Source organism: Schistocerca cancellata, unplaced genomic scaffold (assembly GCF_023864275.1).
Source record: "Schistocerca cancellata isolate TAMUIC-IGC-003103 unplaced genomic scaffold, iqSchCanc2.1 HiC_scaffold_823, whole genome shotgun sequence".
NCBI lineage: Eukaryota > Metazoa > Arthropoda > Insecta > Orthoptera > Acrididae > Schistocerca > Schistocerca cancellata.
Genome location: NW_026046834.1, coordinates 131,039 through 157,362, shown reverse-complemented (window position 1 = coordinate 157,362; position 26,324 = coordinate 131,039). Strand labels below are relative to the sequence as shown.

The 26,324-nt window shown below is 39.9% G+C and overlaps 1 protein-coding gene across 1 annotated transcript in view; it reads left to right on the top strand.

Annotated features, from left to right (window-relative positions):
• The window catches only part of LOC126143531 (CLIP-associating protein 1-A-like), a gene marked incomplete at its 3' end in the record, with an annotated part of 235,094 nt that overhangs the window by 82,779 nt on the left and 125,991 nt on the right, over positions 1 to 26,324 (top strand). Inside the window, 2 exon segments of the mRNA XM_049915437.1 lie at positions 1,553 to 1,679; positions 3,819 to 4,072. Of these exon segments, the coding sequence (XP_049771394.1) occupies positions 1,553 to 1,679; positions 3,819 to 4,072 (381 nt within the window).

Below are 26,324 nucleotides of genomic sequence, written 5' to 3'. Positions count from 1 at the left end.
CATCACATTTTAGTTACCCTCCATGACTGTGGCTTCCGTGGGCCCCTTCTGATTTTTATCTGTGAATTTTTCTCGCACCAGCTCTTCAGAGTTCGAGTTGGCACTTTACACAGTGCCCCTCACAGTCTGGAGAATGGTATTCCACAAGGTTCTGTGCTAAGTGTCACACTCTTCCTCATAGCCATCAATGCACTTGTAATCTCTGTTGGGCCTCTGCTTGGCATTGTACGTTGACGATTTTTGCATCTGGTGCAGCTGCCACTTGGTAGCATCTGCTGAGCGCCGGCTCTTAGGTGCCATCCAACATGTCTCCGTGTGGGCCTGAATGAAAAAAAAAAAAAAAAAAAAAATAATAATAATAATAATGTCAAAAAAATTGGCATTTTGGAGACAATGTTCCTAATAAGTACTAGGGAAGTGTTTTGGTTAAAGCATACTAAAATCTCTGAAGAACGTCAGCATCTATTTGTTTCAAGAAAATGAAGAAATTAGAGCTAGGCCTTGGTAGTTGACAAATTAGAGTGCACTCTCTTGGTTTATGCACTGCATGAAAACCAAGTGAGATGAAATAAGAACACTATTAGAAATTAGAAGAATGGATCTAAGATGTATAGTTCCTTATGCACTGAAATGGATTGTAGATGTATTATGCATGCAAAATTGACAAATTAGATCCGGTAAAATTAACAAATAGCATACCCGGTAAAATTGACAAATTGTATATCCTGTATGTCATGATTATATCCAGGTGGTGATAGGTGAGAAATGACCGATTTATAGTTAATCAACATGTGTTCAGCACATTCTTTCTAGTAATTTAATTTTAAATAGAAATGACTTCAATGAGTTACATGAAGACAGTTATTATTATTATTATTATTATTAAAAATTGCACATAATTGATTTATTTAAGTATTCTCTTCCTTCAATATTTTGAAATATAAGTGCTAAGGTAAATGTGTTAATTACATGGCTTTCCTACTTGTGCGAATGTGCAGTAGCATTACTGGCATGATAATATGGACTGGTATTATTTGAAACCTGTACATTGTATTTGGCCTGCTTCAGGGAATCTCAGAGAAAGAGGTCATAGTAAAAAACGGCAGTTACAGTTTTCTAAATTTCATGAATTTTTATTAACAAGATAGGAACTGTTAAGTATCTGTACAGTCTGTGTTCAGCATAGATTCAGAAATTTTTTTGGTGTACAAGACGCCATTTGTGTCAAGAGGAACTCAATCCTTCACATGTATTTAGGAATTATGTCACAGACTGTGCAGTCCTAGTTTGTTGTACCAATATGTTTTTGCTACAATACACAGTCTGTTATTACATGTCGGTAGAAATATATCACACATTTCAATATTTAAACATTGCTACTACAGGTTTGAGATCCTGCAAATGCTTTAATTGTTGTTGTTGTTGTTGTTGTGGTCTTCAGTTCTGAGACTGGTTTGATGCAGCTCTCCATGCTACTCTATCCTGTGCAAGCTATGCTTTAATTATGTGTTAGAAATGATATCTTACTATAACATCATTATGAATGTTACAGGTCACAGGTTGTGAGAGAAGCGTGCTGCACAATAGCTTTTATGTCTCGACAGCTAGGCTCAAAGTTTGACCACTTTGCAGAAATTATTCTTGGCAATCTAATTAATCTGATTCCAAATTCAGCTAAGGTATGTTGACCTCATGTGGATAACTATTTAAATATTAAGATTCTTGACAAGTATAACAAGAAAAGGATGTAATATAAGTAGAAATTTCATAAACCAACTTCTTCTTTGGAATTTCCTGTGTTTAACATTTAGCTACCTAGTATGTCCAAGTAGTTTTGATTTTGTTTGTGTGGATATTATAGCTGTCCCGAAAACCCAAAGGAGCTGATTTTTCCCCCACGACGAGATGGTCCTTTGTTTCCTTACTAGCAGCTTCAGTTTACAAATTAAATATCAGTGATGACAATTAGTACCCATGCCCCATACCTTTTCTGATTTTGTATTGTTGTGCACGAGTTCATACATAATAGTAAGGAGATGTGGACTACAGTGCGTTACGGCAACTGTCATCATAGGAAAGCTGGACAGACACATAAATGATTAGCAAACAAGTTAACACAGTAATCAGAAGATTTACTTAACTTGTATTTCTCCAAGTGTACATAGACTCATTACAAATAAGGCAGCAAGAATTAAGAGGTCCATCTCATACAATAACAACTAGGATGAGGCTCACTGTACTCAAAATGATTGATGGTGTCATAACAATGAGGCTCCAACAGCAAGTGGGTTCAGTGGCTGCTGCCACCTGTCATATTTTGTGGCAACAGAGGTCACAAGTGGTGCAGAGTTGCTGGCGGCATGATCTCAGTGGGTGCACACCATTGGGTCCACCAGATTTTGCGTGACCACTGTCGGTGTCTAACGGAAATTTGCAATTGTGTTGCCAACTTCGCGACACCCTTGGGTGGTATCAGTATGTGATATCACATGAATCATTCCATGTGATTCACATAAGGAGAATGATTTACCATGCTCGCCTTCTGTCCATATAGTAGTAGATTTCTCACTACGAATGGAGAAATCAGTAAGAGAAGGCTGTCAGTCACATCACTATGATTTCATAATATATTTGTTGTATTGTCACCTTTTTTATTTGGAGGCAATGTTAAATGACGGTAAATGAAACTTTGTTTAGTGTGTATCATCTATATTTGTAGCAGTAATGTAGTGTTGTGTAAGAATTTATAACATTATGGATGTTGTTGTTGTTTCCAGTTGTGTGTTTTTGGAATATGCGGTTTAGAGAAGTTGCTTCGTTTTTAATCCAGTATATTAAAAAATAAATTACAGAAATAATTACGACCAGTTGTAATCTTCAAGAGATGCTGCACCTAGTCGTATTAATAGAAATACACACAATACTTTTGTGGAAAGACTATGTTTTAGCATTCTTTTAGGATGAGAGTTGAAGTAATAGTCAAATGATTTACAGAAATATGGAAGGGGGGGGGGGGTGATAAAAACTGGCCAGTCCATGTCCCAATGATGCAGTTGGTTAGTGCACGGTCCTTATAGTCTCTCTTAAACTGGATTCTTTGTGACCCATCCTTGTTACCTATCTTTCCCAAACTCATCTTAATGTTTATCAAAGCTACTGCCTTATTGGAATTGATGTTATTTCGTAACTACTAGTTTGAAGGCTGCAACCCTGTTGTTAATTGTTCGTGCTCATTGAAGCCAGACAAGCTTTAATCATATTACTTAGGAGACTCATCAGTCCTCCTCCCCCCCCCCCCCCTCCCTCTCTCTCTCTCGCTGTGTGTGTGTGGGTGGGTGTGGTTGGGTGTGTGTGTGGGGCGGGGATGCACGGGCGCGTGGGCATGCGCTGAACAGTACGATGGCTGCTAGTCTGGCGGCAATGTGTGTGAGTGCTAAATAATGGCTAGTGGGCTTGAAACTATTGCTGTCAAAATAAACAATGTAACTATGGAAGAGCTATTTCCAAAAAAGACATTTGTAACTCATCTTTTTAGCACAGTTACTACAAATCATAGCATTAAAAGTACACATTAGTAAGGGTTGAGATTTTGATAGAAGATATTAACAGCCTATACTGTTGGATAACATTAATATGGCGGGACTGGATACTGTATTAAAAATTAAATCTGTGCTGATAGTATGAAATTGCAAGGGGAGACAGCATGTACTCATCAGTAGAACTTACAAAGAAGTCTTCTTCTCACTAGAGTGTTCCTAAGCATCCATTTTATTATTTTCCGAGCACCTAACAATTATATTTCATTTATTCATTCACAGGTAATAGCAACTGCTGGCCTAGTAACAGTACGCTTTCTCATAAGGTACACTCACTCGCACAGACTGATACCAGTGATAATATCAATTATGCAATCAAAATCTAGGGAAATCCGACGAGCATGTTGTGAGTTTCTTGAATTAATTCTTCGTCTTTGGCCTGCTCATAAACTTGAAAAACAGGTTGCAAACCTGCAACAAGCTCTGAGGAAAGGAATGTATGATGCAGACAGTGAAGCTCGGCAGTGTTCCCGTAGGTAAGTGGAATTATGGTCATTATGTGAAACATAATTCAGTTTCACTAAACTTAACTAAAAATAGAAATTTTTTTTGTATGTAATGGAGGCATTTTACATGTTGTATGTTCTGGGTATATACGTATTACATAGGCTACAGATACAACACTTTGGTCCATTGCGTCCAGCTTGTGCACTACTTAATGTATGGAAGTAACATGTCGTCTTCAAAACGGTGTTTAGAACATACAGTACTGTATTTACCTGAACATGACACCCCCCTCCCCCCCCCCCCCCCCCTCCAGTTTCCTCCCACTTTTTTTGTTTTATGTGGCTCTTTGAGGAAAAATTTATTTCTTAACATATTCTGTTGGTCAAAATTCCAAACTTTCATTGATATAAGGTATCTACCTAAAAAGGTAACATTTCATCTGTTCTACACTTGCGCCATTTATTCATTGTCAACATTTTGATAACACAGGGAGAAATAAAATAAACAAAAAGAAATTGTTTACATTAATTTATATTTTCACTACCTTTTTTACAATACTTAAGACAGTTGTGTGGTATCTGTATATTTAATCATCATCATTATAATCATAACAAGACATCTGTGAAACTTATATATTTGTTGGCCCAAATATTTGGGTATATCTCCAAGAATATGTTGCAATTTCTGAGGTCATCGTTATGGCGGAACTTGAGAAAACAGTTATTTTTCTCTGAACACACAGCGGATTTCTCTTCTATACTGATATGAGAATGTTACAATGTCTCTTGCTTCCAAATATATCGTCTGCCCACTGCTCTCTCATTGGCTATGTAGAACTGGCAGCTGACACACCCCGTTGTTCGCGTCATACCTCACGGTAGGCATTGACAGCATTGCTGTTGAGCATACATTACTGTGCAACTGGCCCCAATTTAGACTTTTGTGATCTTCTGCAGAAACATATAACCATGATTAGCAGCAGAACAAAATTTGCTGCCCACTCACCACTCCTCCTTGCACTCAGTGTAGTTCTCAGCCAAGCTGATGTCACTGTTCCCCCTCCAACCATTCTGTAATGCTGTACTTGAGCAGAAGTGAAACACGGACAGCAATATCTTCCAGGGTGCAGGTCATATGTAACAACAGCAACTAATATATATGAATAAAAGATTGCAGTCATGGTTCAGTCCAGTTCTCGATCTTCTACTCTTCCTGCTATCTAGTGACATCTGTTGGTGCCATCTCCACAATGATTATTTTTCCCTGTAATTTATTCTTATGATAACAGTTGCAGTCAGTTTAATGTGATATATTTTATTTGTTAGACCTTTAATTCTCATTTAATTTTCATTCTCTTTTGATATTAATGTCACAATCGTGTTCTGAAGCTGATTAAAAATTGGTGATATTTTTCACCTAGTTTTGTAATAAGTGAACAGCAACTAAATTTCTCATTTGTAACCCACTTGGTGAATCATAACAGTTTCCCATAACCAAACAGAATTTATATTTGGGTTCAGAATCAAGTAATGGGTTTTGAAGGACAAGCTTTTTGCCTTTGAATGTAACCTTTACTTAAAAAGCACCATAAATGTTTGTGTATGGTATCCCTATATGTACAAGAACTTTTATTGCAGATCTGTTCAGATATCCCAAAAGTTTCCAAGTTGACAGAATTTAATGATATTTCCTCCTGTGTGTCACAAAATTGTCACTTTCTAAGCAGAACATTAGATTGTTGGAGTGGCTAGTTCATAGTTTCTTTCATATCCCTTGCACTAGTGCCACGCATCAAATGTCACGTGATTGTTCGAGCAATGTCGATACTGTGTGGGGAGTGTTTCGGTGTATTGGGAAATCTTGAGACTATTCAAGTGAAATCATTGTGTGCTAAGCCCCATCCGTTGGAATTCTTCAAAATAAATTTGTACAAAACATTAATAGCCAAAGCTTCATCTGTAAATGTAAGACAGCCCCTATATTAATCTGTTAAACAATGTAAAAACATTGAACACTGCAGCAATATTTTAATCAGCGAATATAAGACAGCCACATATTTTTCAATTGACAATTTGGTGTGGGGGGGGGGGGGGGGGGGGAGAAACCCTCATAATTGAGTAAATATGGTGTACAGTATCAGACAAGCGTCTGCAATTAATGAGAGGTTTGTGTGTGCAATCAGAATTAAGAACATCCCTCAGTTGAAGGCACATTCCGTTCATCTTACATTATTCCATCAGTGACTATCATAGATTTCCCAGCATCTGAGAACAAGCCGCACTGATTTATACCTGTTGCATACTAACATGTCCATTATTTATAAACATTTCGTGTTAATTCTCAATTTTAGTTGTCTGAATGAAACCAGAAAATAAATTTGTCTTAAACAATGAGTCCCTACATCTGTGTGTTAACATCTCTTGATATTCTGGAAGAAGGTGAAACTCTTGAGAGTTACACATGCTGTCTATGTTGATACAGCATAACAGTTGTCTCATTGAAATGGAATCACTTGTTTTCAGAAATTAAGTAATCTCGTGTACTGAATAAGGCATTGCACTTGATAAAGTATGAATATTTTTGATATGTCACATATTGCAGTTCCTAAATACTGAAGAAAATCAATCTTAATAGCAAAGCTGCTGTTTATTAACAGTCTGACTTGTTCTGGGCTTTGTCTACTTTCACAAGCCACGTATTTGTATTTAGGAAATGGTTGGTGTAGACAGTTCTATTATTGATTTCCTTCTCCACGGCAAAGTGTTCCAAATACCTGTGTGTATATCCAGATTTAGGTTATCTTTGATTTCTCAAATCTCCTTGTCTCCCCTGAAATTATAATTTTCCCCATGGAATCTGTAGAGGACATCTTTGGGAAATTTGCAATATAAATAAGAAACTCGCGGGGGGAGGGAGCTTGAACACAAAAATGTACTATTAAGTTTACTTCTTTCCCTAAAAACTAGTTCCCATGAGGTAGTTGTTGTTCTTTTGATTAAAGTTTGAGCAGTTATGACTTTCAGTAGTATGGTGGTACCATGACTATACTTAGCATGACGCGGATGTTAGTAGTTATAAATAGTTGTCTGAAAATTCTTACTTTGTACTCCATCTTCACCCCCCCCCCCCCCCTCTCTGTTTCCCTTTTTATTTGGCAACAGCTGCAGTGAGCTGCCATTTGTGGCCGATTCAGCTACATGTTGTCTCATGTCGAGCTGCCAAATTTCACTTGCCCTGATATTTAGGTAGTACACAGGTGGCTTTTAGAAGTAGTGAGACAACAGCTGTCAACTGTGATCTTGTATAAAGCTCTAGTGATTGTTGTCTGCTTTATATACTGCCACTGGGCCAGAAAACAGTTTGCAAAATCATGCAGCAGGTGTATTTACTGTGCAGTTGACACCATAGGTGACAGAGTTAATTGTTCATAAGTTCACAAAATAATAGCAGAACAAGAACATCTCTTGCAGTTTTGGATAACGATTGATGCAATTTAACTTAAGTTCAATACAAAATGGTACAGAAAATCTCCCAGGTTAAACTTGAAGAACTAAAAGTCTTTGGCCATGTTGGTAATTGAGTGATGGGTAGTGCTCAGTGTTCCAGAACTGCATTTACATTACTGCATATATAAAATGACAAAAAAAATGCATGGCAGCTTAGCAATGGGGCTGTTACAACTGTATGGTATGAGTTATATAGTAGTTACTGCAAACAACTGTTACCTCAACACCACTGTGCTTTGCAACTGGGTATTCACCACAGTGCTGACAGGTGACTGTTTTGCAAGTTCCTGTACTAATCGTGAGGTAATACTTGACATTCACAAGATGGATACAGAAGTATGCATTGGTTGCATGTTTTATTGGCAGAGAGGTATGACTTATGGAGCATGATACTCATATCAGGTATAGTTTAGGATGAATGAATATTTGAGATTGGGTAGATGACTGAATAACACTTTGTAACCTGTAGGAAAGATTTGTATCAGAATACCGATCCCTTTAGAGGACAAAGAATTAGTCTAAATCCCAGTGAAGTATTGATTGAGCTATTAAAGTCAATGAGATGGCACAGAATGAGGAGAAATCTTTCTTGGTTGTTGACAGTGATGTAGAAAACAGCTGGGAAATGGCAGTTCATGGTACAGGAGAATTGTTTGTATAGCAGATAGGGCAAATCCATTTTACGAGTGTAACATTTGGGAAGGCTTTCGCCATATTGGACAAGAATCACCATATCGGACAAGAACTGCAGGCATAATTTGGGATGGGGGTGGAGGGGGGGGGGGGGAGACGGCAGCTTGCTAGTTTGGAAAATGTGATGAAGTACAGGTGTTAATTGCTGCATTTAAAGTAGACAGAGGTTCTGATCTAACCACAAGAATAGTTGGGACATAAATATTGGCAGAAGTGTGCACTGATACGAAACTTTCTGGCGGATTAAAACTGTGTGCTGGACCAAGACTCGAATTTGGGACCTATGCCTTTTGTGGGCAAGTGCTCTTCTAACTGAGCTATCCAAGCACAACTCACAACCCATCCTTACAGCTATACTTCAGCCAGTATCTCGTGTCTCCTACCTTCCAAACTTCACAGAAGTTTTCCTGTTGATCTGTGAATGCCTGGAAGCAGGGGGAAACTACAGCAACTCTTTTTCCTGTGGGCATGCAGCTCCGCTGTTTGGTGTAATGAAAATGACATCCTTGTAGGGAAAATACAGGGTAATTATAATTAAAATTAAACTTCCAAACACTGTAGAAATAACACCCTCTGGTCAGAATCATATCAAATTGCAACGGAATGTTATCGGAGGAGGAGGAAAACGAATGGCAGAAGAAGGAAAAAAAAAAAAAAAAAAGAGTGTGAAAATTGATCAATAGATGGCACTGTATGTGTCATAATACATAAATGAAAACACCTGTCATGCGCATGACCCATTAAAGTTGGTCTAAACACGCAGGGTACACGGCTTTTCCTCCTTGCGCATCTGCGACATGCGCCATGACTGTCTCAATGCAGGATCACGCTCTGCTTGTAAAGCTGTATTACAAGAATGATGACTGTGCACACGTTGCTCTGCAGAAGTTAATGACACAGAAGGGTTTGAAAAAAGTCGTTGGTCCGATGACTGCCGTGGGTCTGGAGAAAATGAATTCAAAATTTGGGTTCTTTTGGTGTGCACCCTGGTAGAGGGAGGAAACGAATTGGTTCAACATGAGTGAAAGCAGTGGCCACAGCAATGCAGGAGGAGACGAGTGGTGGTGTGCAAACGTGTAATGCACGGAGAACTGCCCGTACATTGGAAATACCTGTGAGGACTGTGTGTAAAATCCTTCTTTGCTATCCTTTCAAAATCACCCATGCACACCTTTGCTTTAGAATTTCTTGCTCGCATTGAAGTGGACAATGATTGGTCGTGGAAGATTTTGTGGACAGACGAAGCCCACTTCCATCTGACAGGACATGTCAATACACAGAACTGTCGAATATGGGCAACGGAAAAGACACACGCAAATCAACCAGTACCACTTCATCCTGAAAGGTCACTGTGTGGTGCAGGTTTACGGCATCATTTATCATAGGGCCATATTTTTTCGAAGAGACAGGTGCTTCCGGTCCTGTTACCTGTACCATCACTGGTAAGTTCTATGAGTGTCTTTTGTGCAACTACATAATTCCAGCTCTCCAACAGCGTGGATGTGTGGATGGGATCATTTTTATGCAAGATGGCGCACCTCCACACATTGCAAATCCAGTTAAGCAGTTGCTGAAGCACCATTTCAGAAATGCTAGAATTATGAGCTACCATTTCCCTACAGCCCGGTCGTCCTGATCACCTGATCTTAATCCATGTGACTCCTGGCTGTGAGGCTATCTGAAACATGTTGTGTTTAGTGTTCTGATTGCTGCATTGAAGTCTTAGCTGCATTGAAGTCACACATTCCGCAACACATTCTGAACGTGACCCCGGAAACACTTCGATCAGTTGTGGAACATGCTGTTTCTCAATTTCAACTTGTTGCAGAAAATAGTGGACATACTGAACATGTTTTGCACCAGTCACATGGAAATTAATAATCGAATTTGATTTTGATTAATGCTTTATGTGGTTTTTGGCCTCAGGACAATTAAAAACTGATTTTTCTCATCCAATGTGATATGACCTTGCTGTGTTGGATGGGCTTACATAACTAACAGTATCACACCTGTGCACCCGTGCACATTGAACAGTTCACTTTGTTCAATGTCAAACGTACGCCTTAGGCGTTGTTGTATGATTCATTTGTCGTTTTTAGTCGATCATTATTAAATTATGATACTTACAGCACCATCTATTGCTAAATTTTGTAACTATTTATTTTTCTTCGGCCATACGTTTCCCCCCTACTCTGATAACATTCTGTTTGCAATTTGACATCATTCTGACCAGTGGTGTTATTTCTACAGCCATTTGAAAGTTTAACTTTAATTATAATTACTCTGTAGTTCCCCTTTCTGACCTTCGGGTGGAGCCTACTCACAAAGATATTGTCACAATGTTAATATATTGTTGTTATGATGATGATGATGATGATGATGATAACAATAACAATATGTGCTAAATAAAACTATAGAAACCTTTTCCATTTGGGATTAGAAACAATATGTTACAAAGGAAAACTATTTAGGATTTCTATAGTATTGTGAATACTGTATTTAATTATAGATACACATACTCTGGGGTAATTTTATTGTGATATTGGTTGGTTAGACTTACCAGGAAGGAGAGCATTTTGCTTTCTACAACTCCGTGATGTAGGAGCAGTGTTCATGCATTATGTTCAGTCACTGGTAAATATCATTTAGTACTTCTCAGTCAGAGGTTAGATGTCAGACTATTCTTCTCATAGTAAAACTTTCATTTGTGCCTCATATACCAATTGTACAGCAGTGTTAAAAATTTTTCATTAATGCATTTTATATGCTGTGTTCCAAAAGGTTCTCCGATGCATTGCCGTATGCCCATTACTATAATACCAGTCATGCCAGATCAACAATTGTGTACTCAAAGAGCCCAGACACTAACTTTGGAAAACACATAGCTAATGAGCTGCAACATTATTTTTAAATTAATTGATCAGTGTTGTCAAGTACCACAAATTAAGATTACTGAGGACTTGGACACATAAAAAGCAATTAAAAGCTATTGTGCTTTTCATATTTGAAAATATTTCACCTGTGTTGTGTTAACAATTCTCCCACTCTTGATGGGGGAGGCATATTACAAAGTAAAAATGGAACTATATTCATTCATTTTAATGCCTTTGAAACCATCTGAAGTCAACAGGCGAATCAGTCATCAGGAAATAAAGCCAAAGCTTAGACTAAAATAGGACATGCATCTGTTTGTCTTTTAGTCAACAGCTCCCCAAAATAAGGAATGTATTGAATACATTAAAACGTTCAGCAGTGTTCCTGTTTCCACATGATACATAGGTCTGAGACTGGCATAATATGGAATTGTTATGAAACAAAATTATAAAATGAAAGGATGGAGTATGGTCTCTCCCCCCCCTTTCCTCCTCATTCTTCTTCTTCCTCTTCTTTCTTTTTTCCCCAACATTTCAAAGAGAAAAATAAATGTGTTTCGGGAAGATGTATTTATTTTTATTAGGTGTAACATACATTATTGACTACCTTCTTACAAGAAACAATGGTGAGCATTATAAAGAGTTTCTTTGTAGTTCAGCTGAATTAGTGGTATTTGGTCTCAGATCATGAAAATAAAGGCCAAAAAGTAAACAGTGGTACAAAAAGGCAGACCCTGAATGCCTTACATCATCATCATAATCATCATCTACTCTTTCTTTTCATACATGGTTACTAGAATCTTTCCCCCGTGATCTGAACAGGTTTTGCAGTAACAGGTTTCATTTACTTTTTATGGAGTATGTGTAATCTAGTAAGGAAAAGACATACAAATTAACTGTCAATATTTGGAGCACAATGGTTATGGCATGGAATTTGCATCACAGGTGCATATTTTCCATAGTTTCCATAAATCAATTATGGATTGCGGTCTGTTTGAAAGAGATACAGCCAGTTTCCTTTCCCACTTCCCTATACTATAGCCCAAGTAATGAAGACCAAATAGTGGCAAAAATGATATAGTTGCAAATATTTTTACAGTGATTGGAGGGAGTGACATGAACACACACTGAAAATCTTCACTGGTGGAGTATGATTGGGCGCACTGAAAATCTTCACTGGTTGAGTATGATTGGGCGGGTGGGTGGGGGGGGGGGAATAAAGGTTACTTGTTTTCGTTTTTCTTGAGAACTGGTGCTTCTAGTAAAAACGTGTTCCAGTTCAAAATTAAAAAAAAGATCCTATACAGTTGTGTCTCTAGGGCTAATGGTTACTACTTTGGCTGGGATGGAAAAACTGCAGATTACTAAAAATAGTGTATTAATGTTATATAAAAAAAAATACTGTTTACTGTTAAACGAAATGGATTAAGAACAAATGTTAAAATGTGAACCATTTCTAAGTGCATTAGAACCATATTAAGAGATAAATTGCGTTCTGGGGGTGTAAGAAGGCTTAGGGGCTGAGGGTGGAGGTATTTAAAGGGAGTTGGAACACCCTATCCTGACAATGTTAAATTTAGTGACTTGGCTTCCCTGTATTTCAGGAACCACTGTAACCATTGACATGAAACTCTTACAGGACATTAAACTGTATATTCTACTGAACTACAATAATTGCAATTCAGCCACTGCTTTCGGAAACACAATTTTTTAATTATACGGTTAAAATTTTGTGTGTGTTTTTTTACGTTATCCTAAATAATTTTATTTATACATAACATTATGTTCTTCTTTTAGTTTGGTAGACTTAGCATATGTATGTTATTACTCCCTGAAAATTTGAATACTCTACTCGTAGTGGTTTCTGAGATTTAGGGGAAAATGCAACAGAAAATGTAAATTTTCAGGAATGGCTTCTGAAGTTTCAAAAGACTGTAACTCATTTAATATATGCTTAATTTTTTTTATTTTTAGTCACTCAGAAACACCATGCACCACACTGTATATCATCATCTTGATCTTATTCCAAGTTTTCTTCTTCTTTTCCTCTTTCTGGAGTCCTTAGTGGCCAGCTGTGCTTGCATATTCTGCTTTATCAATGTGAATCTTGTCCATTCGTTCAAGTTCTCTCACGCAGTTTGCTCCAGGATTAATTCTCATATGCTGTAGCACTTTCACCCTACCAATGTTGCCATCGTTAAAAGCAATAACAGCATCACTGACCCCCCCCCCCCCCCACTTTAGTGTCTTCATTCCAAGAAAAACATTTTTTGGTAAGCAAGTCCACATAAGATTATTGAACGACTCATTGGGATTTTGAATCTGACCATCCAGACACTTCTTCAGTTAGTCAGGATTTGCCAGGTGTCTGTAAATAGGTCTTATGATATCCATGACTGCCGCTGGGATGGAATGCTTGTGGCTGTATGAACTGTTTGAGTATTGGGCATTGTAGTAATTGCAGCATGAATCAGATCCAAGAGGGCAAAGGTGGTGTACTGGTTTTTCATCAGTTGACAGTCTGTGGAAGAAGGTAGCCCATACTGCCTACTTCATTTTCAACAAATCCTCAGTATTATTTGTAATGGGCATCCCATAATACTGCTGTAGTTCATCAGTCATTTGGTCTGTCAGCCTGTGTCTTATGGTTTCACCATCAGAAAGTTTCTTGTCTGTCAAACTTTGCTTCAACTTCCTCAACCTGGTGCCCATTCTCTTCTGGACATGACCAACACATTTCAGTTTTGTGATAATCTTTTCACCATAAGGCTGAGCGGCTACTACACTGTTATATGCTTTTGAGTCTCCATCACCTAAGAACTTAGTGTAACACAATCCCCTTTCATTCACAGATCAACTAAAAATTTCAATAGCTGTAGAGCCCTCCATACCACCACTTGTGCTTCATAATGTCTGTCACAGATATGCCCTTCTGTATTCCCTGATTTACACTTATAACAATGTTTGGTTAAAATCTGGAAATCTATTACCTTTCCAGTATCCACAGTGGTCATCGTAAGCAACAGAATTCGTAGAACCGTAGCTGCGCTTCTGCCAAGTGCCATAAAAAGCTACTGATATGGCAGTCATACTATCATTTATTTCAACAGCTTTGTTTGCAGCACCCTTCATTGACTCACATGCAACATATTCCACAGCAGCTCCAATAAATCCTACATACGTGTTGATTTTACAAGGTGGGCATGGCATATTCATTACGGAACACATTGTTTCTGCTGCAGTGTGTCCTTTGCCAATAGCTCTCAGTCCATAAAACCACCTAACATTTACTTCAAAATAATTATCTTTATGCTTATCAGAATTCCAAAATGAATGAGTGTATTTACAAGTGGCACAATTAATGATAAGTTTCCTGGCTAGTCCATTTGTTACCTCACTGTCTTCATGTAAACTAACTGCTCCTCAACATATTTTACAACACACTCATTCACCTAACACCCTTGTTAGGTTGTGTAAATCTGTCAGAATATAACCTAATCTACCATTTACATCACTTTTGTTTTGAGAAAACTGCGTATCACAAAGTTTTATTTTAATCTTCGAAGCAGTAATGGGTGTTTGTCTAGATACTGACGAGTTTGCCCATATTTCATTGTCTGTAACTTCACACGCCATATGTTGAACACAGTGGTTTCCCTTTATTCGAAAATGTATTACCTTGAAACCCACATTTCTTAAAAACACTTCGTTTTGGCATCATACTTTACTTTTTTGAGGGATTTACTAACCTATTCATCACTTTTCCTCAGAAAAACATTAGCACTTCAACATACAATGCATGTTTATATTATGAAATAATATGATACTGTTTTTGACAGTGCTAACAATACAAACACATAATTTAACCTTTATAACACAGCAATCCACAGCCTTGTATATAAAAAATTACTGATTTTGTTAGATCTTGAGGTAATGCACATAAAAATTTTAACATTTTCAACCGGCGAAAATTATATTTAAAAAAAAAATACACCTTGCCATGTGAGTTTATAATTGATACATATATATACATCATTTTATTTGGAAAGTTGCAAATTTTATAATGAGATAAAAAACAAAAAATGTGGAAAAAATTTGTTTTTCTGTTCTAACTCCTCTTAAGTCAGCGGACTGTGGTCATGCACTTTCCTCTGTCCTAGGGCTGAAAACTGAAGAGTGAGCAGGTGTTTCCCCAGTCTTATCTACCCCACTACCTTCCAAGAAGCAACTACAGGGTGTTTAACAAGTTGTACCAACCCTTGGCAGTGCGCTGTATGTGAATCACTGGTGATGCAGTGTCCAGGGGTGTTTATGAAGTGTTATCACTACATGGAGTGCAGATAAGAGTTACTAACAATACTAATGCAAGAAAAACATACGTACAGACTCTACATAATCCTGTGCACACTGTTTTGCACTTGTATAGGGGACATTGATCCTTAGTCATCTTGTACAGCAGCTGCAGCATTCTTCTGGGAAAGGCAACATCCCCACGACAAGCACTGTTCACTTTTCATTGAGTACCACTTGGTCATATTGACCCCAAGTAATTTACATGGGGTATATTGGTAGTATTTCATGTATTTTAATGAACAGGCATGAAAGAAGCATCACTGAATTGAAAAAAGGAAAACTGTGTGTAAGCACTTCAGATGTTGTCTTTGGCATTTATCTCAAACATCCTTACCTTTAAAACAGTGCAACACTGTATCCTGTTTACAGGCAATGGAAAACTATCTTCTGACCTTTTCTGGCTGTTCTCTGTTGACAGAACATTCATATAGAGGGCACTGTCCATGTTTTGTCCCTGTTTGCACTTGTACTGAAGGAAAAGGAGGAAGACTGCACTAACTTCTGTTTTCTGTACTAGAGATGTTCCCTGACCGAGAAGAAATTCTTCTTTCGTAGTTCGTTCCTTTCTCCCAATCGTGATTTAAGTACAACCAAATTATGAAACTGTTGAGGACACTAATGTCCAAAATAGTGTAAAAAAAATTACAATAGCTCATTTTCTTGTCATAAAGGTTGTAATGTAGGTCCTGCCTAATTTGTCCACTGTGTCTACATCTGATTTAGTTGCATTGGGTTTCGGTGCTTCACCTTCATCTACTTCCTCTTTGAAATGCACACATTCAACAATGTCATCATCTTACCCTTTTTTGGAAAATAGGAGATTCTCCTAGTACAAAGAGACTTGAAGCTGCACTTCTTCTCCTTGCTATGACAAATTAGGCATGAGCATCACCAGACTTGTTGGCACAATGCACCACCAGTGATTCATAAGGCGTGCTGTGGAGGATTGGTATAACTTTTTGAAACACCCTGCAATTGCTTCTTGTGATGATGTGGGGTAGAGGAGTGGGGAAACACCTTTTCACTCTTCAGTTTGCAGACCACTCATGGAGGAAAGTGCATGATCTTCATCCACTTCTACTCTCCACCCATGGCTATTCCACCTTAACCTAGAACACCCTTAATACGGCTCAGCTGCGCTTGGACATGGTCTTCTTCTTCTTCTTTGTATCAATCTCACAGCAGTTCTCAACTAGAAACACCGAGGGAGGTGGTGCAGTGGTTAGACACTGGACTCGCATTCGGGAGGACGATGGTTCAATCCCGCGTCCGGCCATCCTGATTTAGGTTTTCCGTGATTTCCCTAAATCGCTCCAGGCAAATGCCGGGATGGTTCCTTTGAAAGGGCACGGCCGACTTCCTTCCCCGTCCTTCCCTAATCTGATGAGACCAATGACCTCGCTGTCTGGTCTGCTTCCCCTAACAAACCAACCAATCAACTGGAGACTCTTCATCGTGTCCTGTTCTGAGCATCTTCCTTCAACTGTTTGTGTGTTCATCCTCTTCTGATGTCAAACATTAGGCTGATTCTCTTCCAACCTCTTCCTCTCAATTCTTCCATTTTTTCCCTCTGTAAGTCTTTGTTGCACCCAATTCCTAAGTAGTACATGCTCCAGCCAAGACTTTTCTCTCTTTTTTGATCACTTCTGATAATCTTCTTCCTTTCCATGTTTTCTTCATTACTTCTTCATTCTTAAGTCCGTCAGTCCACTTCACTTTCAGCATTCTTCTCCGTGGCAACATTTCAAAACTTTTTCAGTATCTTTCCTGTTTCTTTTTAACTGTACGTGATTCACTGCTGTATATCACTGCAATACAGACATAACATCTAGCAAATCTTTTCCTCAGCTACACTGGAATTCTTTTAGATGATGATAGTGTTTCATGTTTTAGATGTTCTCTTTCCCATAGGTATCCTCCTCCTCATTTCTTCTGTACGGCTTCCATTGCATGTCATTAAACTTCCCAGGATTTTACTTGTTCTATCTTCTTTCTGTCTAGGAATATGTTAACTGGAGCTCCCTTCTTGCTTATTGACATCACTTTGTCTTTCCTTTATTTATCCTCATTTCATCTTCCTTGCCACTTCTAGGAATACTCTTCAACTTCTTCTGTAGCTTCTTTTCTGATTCTGCCAGTACTGCTTGATTAGACACGTATTTTATAATATTTATCATTTCTCCTCCAACTACAATGCTTTTTGCCTCCTCTGTGGACTTAACTATCAATTTTCTCCATATATGTATGTTGAATAGCATTGGTGTTAGTGAGGATCCTTGCAGTGCTTGTCTCTTCTGTCTCTGTTACTTTTTGCTTTCTATACATCTCCTTTATTAACTTTCTATCTTACCAGGGACATCTTTTAAAACTCTCAGCATAATTCTCCAATTACTCTATTTAAAGCCTCTTCCCACTCGACAAGCCAAATACACACCTCCTGGTTGATTTCCATTATTCGTTCTCCAATCATTCTCAGACAGCCTATAACATCTCTTCTTTGTTTATCCTTTCTGAACCCAGTCTGGTCTTCCACAATATTTTTCTCAATTTTGTTTTCAGTGCTCCTCAGTATAACTCTTTTTATAGGCTTTGTAACGTGACTGATAAAATTAGTTGTCCTATAGTCCTTACTTGCATTGTTTTGCATTACACATTTTTAGATAAATGTACTAGAACGATCATAAGTACGTCTTGATGCCAAATTCCTAAATTCTGTTTACTACCTCAGTCTATCTGGTTATTGAAGTTGGACCAAAGACTTCATTTCCTCAGGTGGTAATATTCACAGCCCAATTCTTCGTTTTCTCAGACGTTCTGAATTTCTGTCTCCAATTCCAGTTTCAATATCTTAGGACCACGGTCTCCTTCATTTTGTTTCCATTCATCTTCCAAAACCAGTATTGTGTAATCAGCCTGCACACCATGTAACTCCGCCACATAATTAACCCAAACTTCCTTATCCCCTTCTGTGCATACTGTCTTCTTCCTATGTTTATTTAACATTCCTTGTTTGCCTTTTTTCCTTACTTATCTTCTTGATAAGAATTTTACTGTTTTCTACATTCCTTCCAGTTTCCTTTCCTTTCTTATTCTTCTATTTCCTCTAGTGTTTCCTCATCCAGTCTTCTGTAGCCTGCTCAGTTCACTTTCTTACTTCATTGTTCAGTTTTCTGTACTGCCTGCTGCCTTTCTAAATTGTCATCTTAACAGTTCTTGCACTTACCCATTATATGCAGCATACTTACTGTTATCCACTCTTTCTTAATTCTTGCTCTTTTCTCCTCTCCAGTATCTATCTCTGTTCCTTCCAATATGTATTTCTAATGATGTTTCACTCTTCAGTGACTTCTGCAGGTTTCCTTACATGTTCCTATTTATTTTTGACGTACAGTATACTCTTTCTTAAAAGTTAACATTTTTGTTTCTCAACATCCCATTTCTTTATCTGTAGTCTTTTTTAATATGCTTTAATCTTGTCATAATATCTGCTACAAGTAAATTATGTTCCATATCAGCATCAGCACCTGGAAAGGTTTTTGCCGTGTTTGTCTTTGAATCTGTGATAATGACAAAGTTTATTTTATATTTAGCAGTATCACCTGGAGCGTTTCATGTGTATAATCTTTGTTGATGTTGACATGTGGAATAATTCGGTCTACTGCTGGATGTTTGTGTCGCTCTGGCACAATATTTCGGCCACGTAACTCGTTGCCTTCTTCAGGTGCTACCTGAGACTGCCGTATTGGAGGATCTTGTCCAGTGTTTATGCCCAGAGGGCGCTGGGTGCTCTCTCTGCCATCCGCGCCCGCCTGGTGCTGCCTGTAATGTGTTGTCTCTTCCCCGGTGCTCCCTTGGACGTCCGCGCCCGACTTGGTCGCCATCTGTGGCAGCTGTCTGAGTTCCGTCCTGTGTCGGGTGTTCTGTTTGCGGGCCGCGCCCGCCTGGTGCTCCTCCTGAGGTTTTGGCCCTTCCCTGGTGCTCCCACGGATGTCTGCGCCCGGCTTGTCCGCCATCTGTGGTCGTGGCAGCTGTCTGGGGCCAGACCCACGTTTGGCGTTCCGTTCGTGGTCTGCGCCTGCTAGGCACAGCTCCTGAGGTGCTGGCACTTCCCTGGTGCTCCCACAGACGTCCGGGCCTGCCTCATCCACCATCTGCAGTTGTGGTAGCTGTCTGAGGCCCATCTCCTGTCGGGTGCTCCGTTCGCGGTCCGCACGTGCCTGGAGCTGCTCCTGCTGTGGTGTTACTACTTCTTGAGGAGTTTCTTGGTTCCTTTTGTTGGTCCTTGATAAGCTCCAGAGCCGGACTCCATGCCGAGCTGAGCTGGTATCCGCTGTCTCGGTTTATTAGGTTGTCTGTGACCTTCATCTCGATGACCTCCTTTATGACACTGTCCCAAAATCTTGGAGTCTGTGTCACAATTTTGGTGTTGTTATAGTCCATCGAGTGACCGAGCTCCAGACAGTGCTCTGCTATGGCAGATTTGGTTGCCTGCCCGTGTCTGGTGTGCCTCTGGTGTTCTTTGCACCTGACGTCCACTGTCCTGGTTGTCTGTCCAATGAATGATTTTCCACACTGGCACGGGATGTTGTAAATGCCTGGTTTACGTAGCCCCAGGTCGTCCTTCACACTCCCTAGCATTGTCCCAATTTTGGAGGGTGGACAGAAGATACTCTTTATATCGTATTTTGAGAGAATTCTGCTGATATTCGCAGAAATAGGTCCAGCATATGGCAGGTATGCCACCTTCTTCGCCTTCTCTGGCTCCTCTTCTGTACTCTGTGGTTGGCTGGTAGCACGAAGTGCCCTTTGGATGTCTGTGGAGGAGTATCCATTTCTGCTGAACACCAGCTGTAGATGTTCTATCTCTGTGGCCAGACTTTCCGTATCTGACAGAGCCCGAGCCCTGTGAACTAATGTTTTCAAGACTCCGTTTTTCTGTGCGGGGTGGTTGCAGCTATTGGCTTGAAGGTATAAGTCAGTGTCGGTGGGCTTACGATACACACTGTGCCCCAGAGTGCCATCTGCCTTCCTCTTAACCAGGACATCCAAGAATGGGAGCTGTCCATCCTTCTCTAGATACATAGTAAATTTTATACTTGGGTGGAATGAATTTAGATGTTCCAAATAGTCATCTAGCTTCTCCCTGCCATGGGGCCAAATGACAAAAGTGTCATCGACATACCTAAGAAAGCACTTGGGTTGGTAAGTGGCTGATGCAAGTGCCTCCTCTTCGTACCTTTCCATGAAAAGGTTGACTACCACTGGTGATAAAGGGCTGCCCATTGCCACTCCTTCCGTTTGCTCATAAAATTGACCCCCGTAAAGAAAATATGTTGAGGTCAGTACATGCTTGAACAGGTAGAGCAGGGCACCATCGAACTTCTCTCCAATGATCTTGAGTGAATCGGTGAGTGGCACTCGTGTGAAGAGCGACACCACATCGAAACTGACCATGATGTCAGAGTCCGTGGTGTGTAGCTGCCTTAGCGGTTGTAGGAAGTCCTCTGAGTTCCGAATGTGGTGTGCACATTTGCCCACATATGGTGCCAATATCTTCTGCAGGTATTGTGCAGTGGGGTATGTCACTGCACCGATGTTACTGACAATAGGTCGAAGAGGGACCCCCTCCTTGTGGACGTTGGGAAGTCCGTAGAGTCTGGGTGGTACAGGTGCTTTGGGATGAAGCTTCTTGATGACCTGTTCAGGTAGACCTGTCTCCTTCAGCAACTTCCGGGTCGTCTTGTCCATCTTGTCAGTGGGGTCGCCATCTAGTGGTTTGTAAGCAGTGTCTTCCAGAAGTTGTTGCACCTTCCTATCATACGCCAACTTGTTTAAGATGACCGTGGAGTTACCCTTATCAGCTGGCAGAACTACAACTCTATCATCCTTCCATAGCTGCCTGAGGGCCACCCTCTCCTCGCTCGAGATGTTGGATTTGGAGGGCTTCGTCCTGGTGAGTGCCCTGCAGGTCTCCCTGCGGATCTCTTCAAACACGTTGGAAGGTAGTGTGTGGACGACCTGCTCAACCGCACTGATGAAGGCTGCAACAGGTATGCTTCTGGGAGTCACTGCAAAGTTGAGGCCCTTGCTGAGTCCTTTTGAGGTGGCCTCATCGAGCTGTTTGTCGCTCAGGTTGACCACTGTCTGTGCGTACCCATCATGTTGTTCCTTCTTGTTAAGGCGTTCAAACTTGGCCTGTTGACATGCTGGTGATTTCCTCATGGTGCATTCAGCCAAGGACCAAGAGGCACCATCAACCTGGTCCCAGTCTTCTCGGGTCAGGGTAGCTGCTATGGAAAGGTGGAGATACAGCAACTCCCTGGACATTACATCTAGGCGGTGGTGCATGTCACGCACTCTTTCTCTTACCAGTGCGAGGCTAGCACGGTGTTCCATTCTGTTCGCCGTTCTGGTGTTGACATGATGCTTCAACCTGGCGAAGACAGGAACTACATCCCCCTCTCGGCATCGCAGAAGTAAACAGAGAACTCGGCATCCTCCCCTTCCTCTGTCGAAGCTTATCCAGCTTCTTGATATTAAGGTACATCTCCTCCCCGTAGAGTCTTCTGATGTAACTCTTCAGGCTTTCCCGGCGAGATCTTGACATGTGGAATCATCGGGTCTACTGCCGGATGTTTGTGTCGCTATGGCACAATATTTCGGCCACGTAACTCGTTGCCTTCTTCAGGTGCTACCTGTTGATGTTACTTAAACCTATTAGGTTTCCACTCCTTTCATTGGTCTTTTCCAGTCCATTGTCTCCAACTATATTACTCCTTCTCTTTCCACTATACTGTTCCAATCTCCCATCATTACAGTTGTTAATTGTCCTTTCCAATTTTCTTCACAGACTTCCCCAGTCTGCTCACATACTTTTTCCACTTCCTCTTTGTTTGCATTTCTTGTTGGCATGTAGACTTTAATAATCAATGTATTCACAAAGTTACTGTTTAGTTTCTCTGTTAACACTCTGTCACTAATTTGAATACCCCTAACTATGCTCATGTTTAACTGTTTCTTTGATGTAACTCCAACTCCATTTGCCTTCCTTTCCGATCCTTCATAAATTGTCTTCTTTGCATTCAGATTCTCCTTCCCATTGAACCTCACTAAGCTCTACAAGACTTACAAAATGTCTCTCTATTTCTCTCTTCATGTTGTCCAACTTTCTTATTCATTGTTTTCACATTACCTGCAGCAATCCTCAATAAAAATGCTTCCCATTTTCATCGTCCTATCTTGATTTGATTGATTGTGTAGTTCTCTTGGGTAAGTGACCACCCGAAGATCTGATTGTGGGCCTTTTCAGGAACAACCATCCTGGAGATGTGGTACACACATTTAATATTTGTTGTTTTCATACTTCATTAAACAGTAATTTTATATTAATTTGAAACAAACTGAACATGGGAAGGCAGATTTTGCAGTAGCACTGTTGTACTTTCCATCACCAGACAGTGCATGGATGATGCGTTGGCATCAGGAGACTCACACATATATGAGATGAAATGCCAATATTTGTGATGGAGGGGAGTTACATTACTTGAAGTCAATAGTTCGACTGGGCCAGACATTAGTGGCAATAGCTCTGACTCATAGACACTGCTTACACACTTAACTGTAGTCTTGAGTGACCTTCCAGCAAAGTCAAATCATGCATTGGAGCACAGTATCCCCAGTAGAAATATAACACTGTCATGGCATTCTGCAAAATTTACCCTGAATATAGCCTTACATTTGACTTACCAGCTGTTGTTTAACTCACCAATTTAATATTTCTCTTATATACCCCCACCCCTCCCCCCCCCTATTTCCCAACAACAACACACACACACACACACACACACACACACACACACACACACACACACACACACACACACAGTTTCTTCTAAAAGAATTTGTAGAGTAATGCTTAGTTTGCCAATATTTGCTAACCCCATGTCCTGTTGAGTTATAAACTTCCTCGCACTCAGGATTGTCTGTCATACATTATTGCTGTCCCTGCAGGCCAAGTACACACCAAGGTCCGGCATGCAATGCCGCTCAGTAGCTGTGGTCTCTGTGTGACAAGTTGCTCCGTGCACAGATACACTACCAGGTCCATAACAGGAAACTGTACTTTACAGCAGACTATAAACCTCCTGCCAGCTGCGGTGGTCTAGCGGTTCTAGGCGCTCAGTCCGGAACCGCGCGACTGCTACGGTCGCAGGTTCGAATCCTGCCTCGGGCATGGATGTGTGTGATGTCCTTAGGTTAGTTAGGTTTAAGTAGTTCTAAGTTCTAGGGGACTGATGACCACAGATGTTAAGTCCCATAGTGCTCAGAGCCATTTGAACCATTTGAATCTCCTGGAGGCAGAGAGATTTGGGGGGGTGGGGTGGGGGGGTGTATTTCACAACTTTGAACTGCGGCTTTACTAGCAGTGAATACATGATAATGTGCATTGTTACAATGCATGCCAAGACTGTAATCACTTAAAAGAGGTCTGTTATGGAAACATGGCTAATGACACAGGCACTCTCCACATTTGGTTGCTGTGGCAGTGTACATTCTATTTAAGAGGAGATGTAGTGTTAGTATCATGTGATTGAAGAGCCCCTTCACGGAGATGCTCTCACTGATCATACGTTATAACTCTCCAGCCATTTCCAAGTTTAACAGACTTAAATAAATGTTACATGTTAAGATTTTCTGTATTCATCTACACCAAACATTGAATTGTTCAGAGCTCCTTCTTTCCCATATAGTGCTTTTCCATGTGGCTCTACCTTTCAAAGAAAACAGTGCCTAACAGAAAGTTGCCAATGTGGTTTGTCAGTGGAATAACTGGGTGCTGTTGAACCTTTTCACTGTTTCTGAAAACTGAGACAGTTTCCTTAACGGGTTCGATCAGCTGCCACATGCTGCTGATGCTTCACTCTCAGGCCTCATATGCACCATGTCCCATGTTGGTGTGAGGATTGTAAAGACTTTCATCAAATTTTTGCATCACAGCCATGTATTTATTGAGCAGCTGAAGAGAAATCACAACCCTCAAACCATGAATATGAAACCAAAGTAATACAGTGATTAAGATACAGTACTGATATTTATGGGTAGTAGGCTTCAACTCGTTTAACTGTTTTGATTTTTGTTTCCTGTTAACCTCTGGAGTTATGTATCTGGGACTGAATTTTCTAATTGAATGTGCTAAATTTAAATAGTGTGCTGTAATGGGGCTCAAACACAGGTGCCTGTGTTTTGTGAACTGTCATTTGTGCTATCTGAGCATACCTCCTGGATGTGTTAATCCTATGAGATCATGAGAGAACCTATGCATAGTTTGGAAGAGAATGCCGAGAAGATGGTAGCAGATTAATGCTTTATGCCAGTGTGTGATGTGTGCTCAGGTAGCGCAATTGGAAACATGCTGCCCGTGAATGGCAGAGATGCGGACATAAGTCCCAGTCAGGAACACAGTGTCAACATGTCAAATACTATCAAGATTAAGTTTACCTGAAACCTGATCTTGTGAGAATAGCCTATCCTCATATACTTTGTCAACAAAAATGTTCACATTGACATTATTATCCCCATATATTTAAACATAAAGTTTTCTGTCTGCATTGTGTTAATAAAGGGTGATGTCAGTTGTGCAATCCCCCCCCCCCCCCCCTCAATCTCTTAGTGTGAAATCTCATAGTTACTTGTCCTTATCCTTATCCTTTGTTTATTGTTATATTTCCCTTAGGTGAAAGTGAATTATACAAGTAATGCTTCATTGGAGTTGTATTCTGTGATAGTCAGCATGCTATTATTGAGAAGTTTTTGATATACATCTCTAATGAAACTTGTATTTTTATACACATAATTTATGTATTCAAAAATAAGTCCGTCAGTCTGTAAAGCTGTTTGCTGTAAATTTTTCCTCTCGTATTGCAACATCTAAGCATTAATGAAACCCTTAAGAAATCTTTGTGTTCAATTTCCTTATAAAAAGTCCTCATGACAATTGAAGTTAATGCATAATTTTGGACATAACTGATTTAAGCATTTAGATACTATGTATTGTTGCCTACATCTATGTGGTATTCTGATTATTATCACTACAAGGGTGTGCTGAAAAGTAATGTCTCTGTTTTTTTTGTGTGTTAACTCTTAAAGGTTTTTAAATAAAACAAATTTGATTAACATTCTACACCTTTATTCTTCATGTCTATATATTTATGTCTTAACGTAGCCACCCTGGTGATGAACACATTTCTCCCAACGAAAGACAAGCTTGTTGACATCACCATGAGAATGTTTGACTTTGTTGACAGAGCCACTACCTCACCTCTGCTTGCTCTGCTTCATCACTATCAAAGTGAAGTTATCGAATATGTTTTGGAACCACATGAAAATGGAATGAGGCAAGTCAGGAGTGCATGGAGGATGATTTATCATAGTGAACCCTAGGTATCGAATTGTTGCAGATGTCTCAGCACTCATCTGTGGTCTGGCATTGTCATCCTGAAGGAGATGGTGCTCCATGTATGGACAAACTCTTCGAGTTCGAAACTTGATTACAGCACGTCGTTTCACATGTATTGACATACACAGTTACATTACACAATCTTTTTTTATGCACTACAATTCAGAGCCCTCTAGCGACATACGGTTGCAGTTTTTGTCAGTGAAGCGGGAACGACTGAGTAATATACATGACATGTAATACCTCATCTAGTATTGAGAGCAGAATAAAAAATTTAGAGGCATTACTTTCCAGCACACCCTTGTTAGTAAGTTAGTTCCACCCAACAGATATGTGTTTATAAGACACCCAGAAAAGTTGCTAGATACTTACTACTGTGTGTAGAGTGGGCAACCTCCTA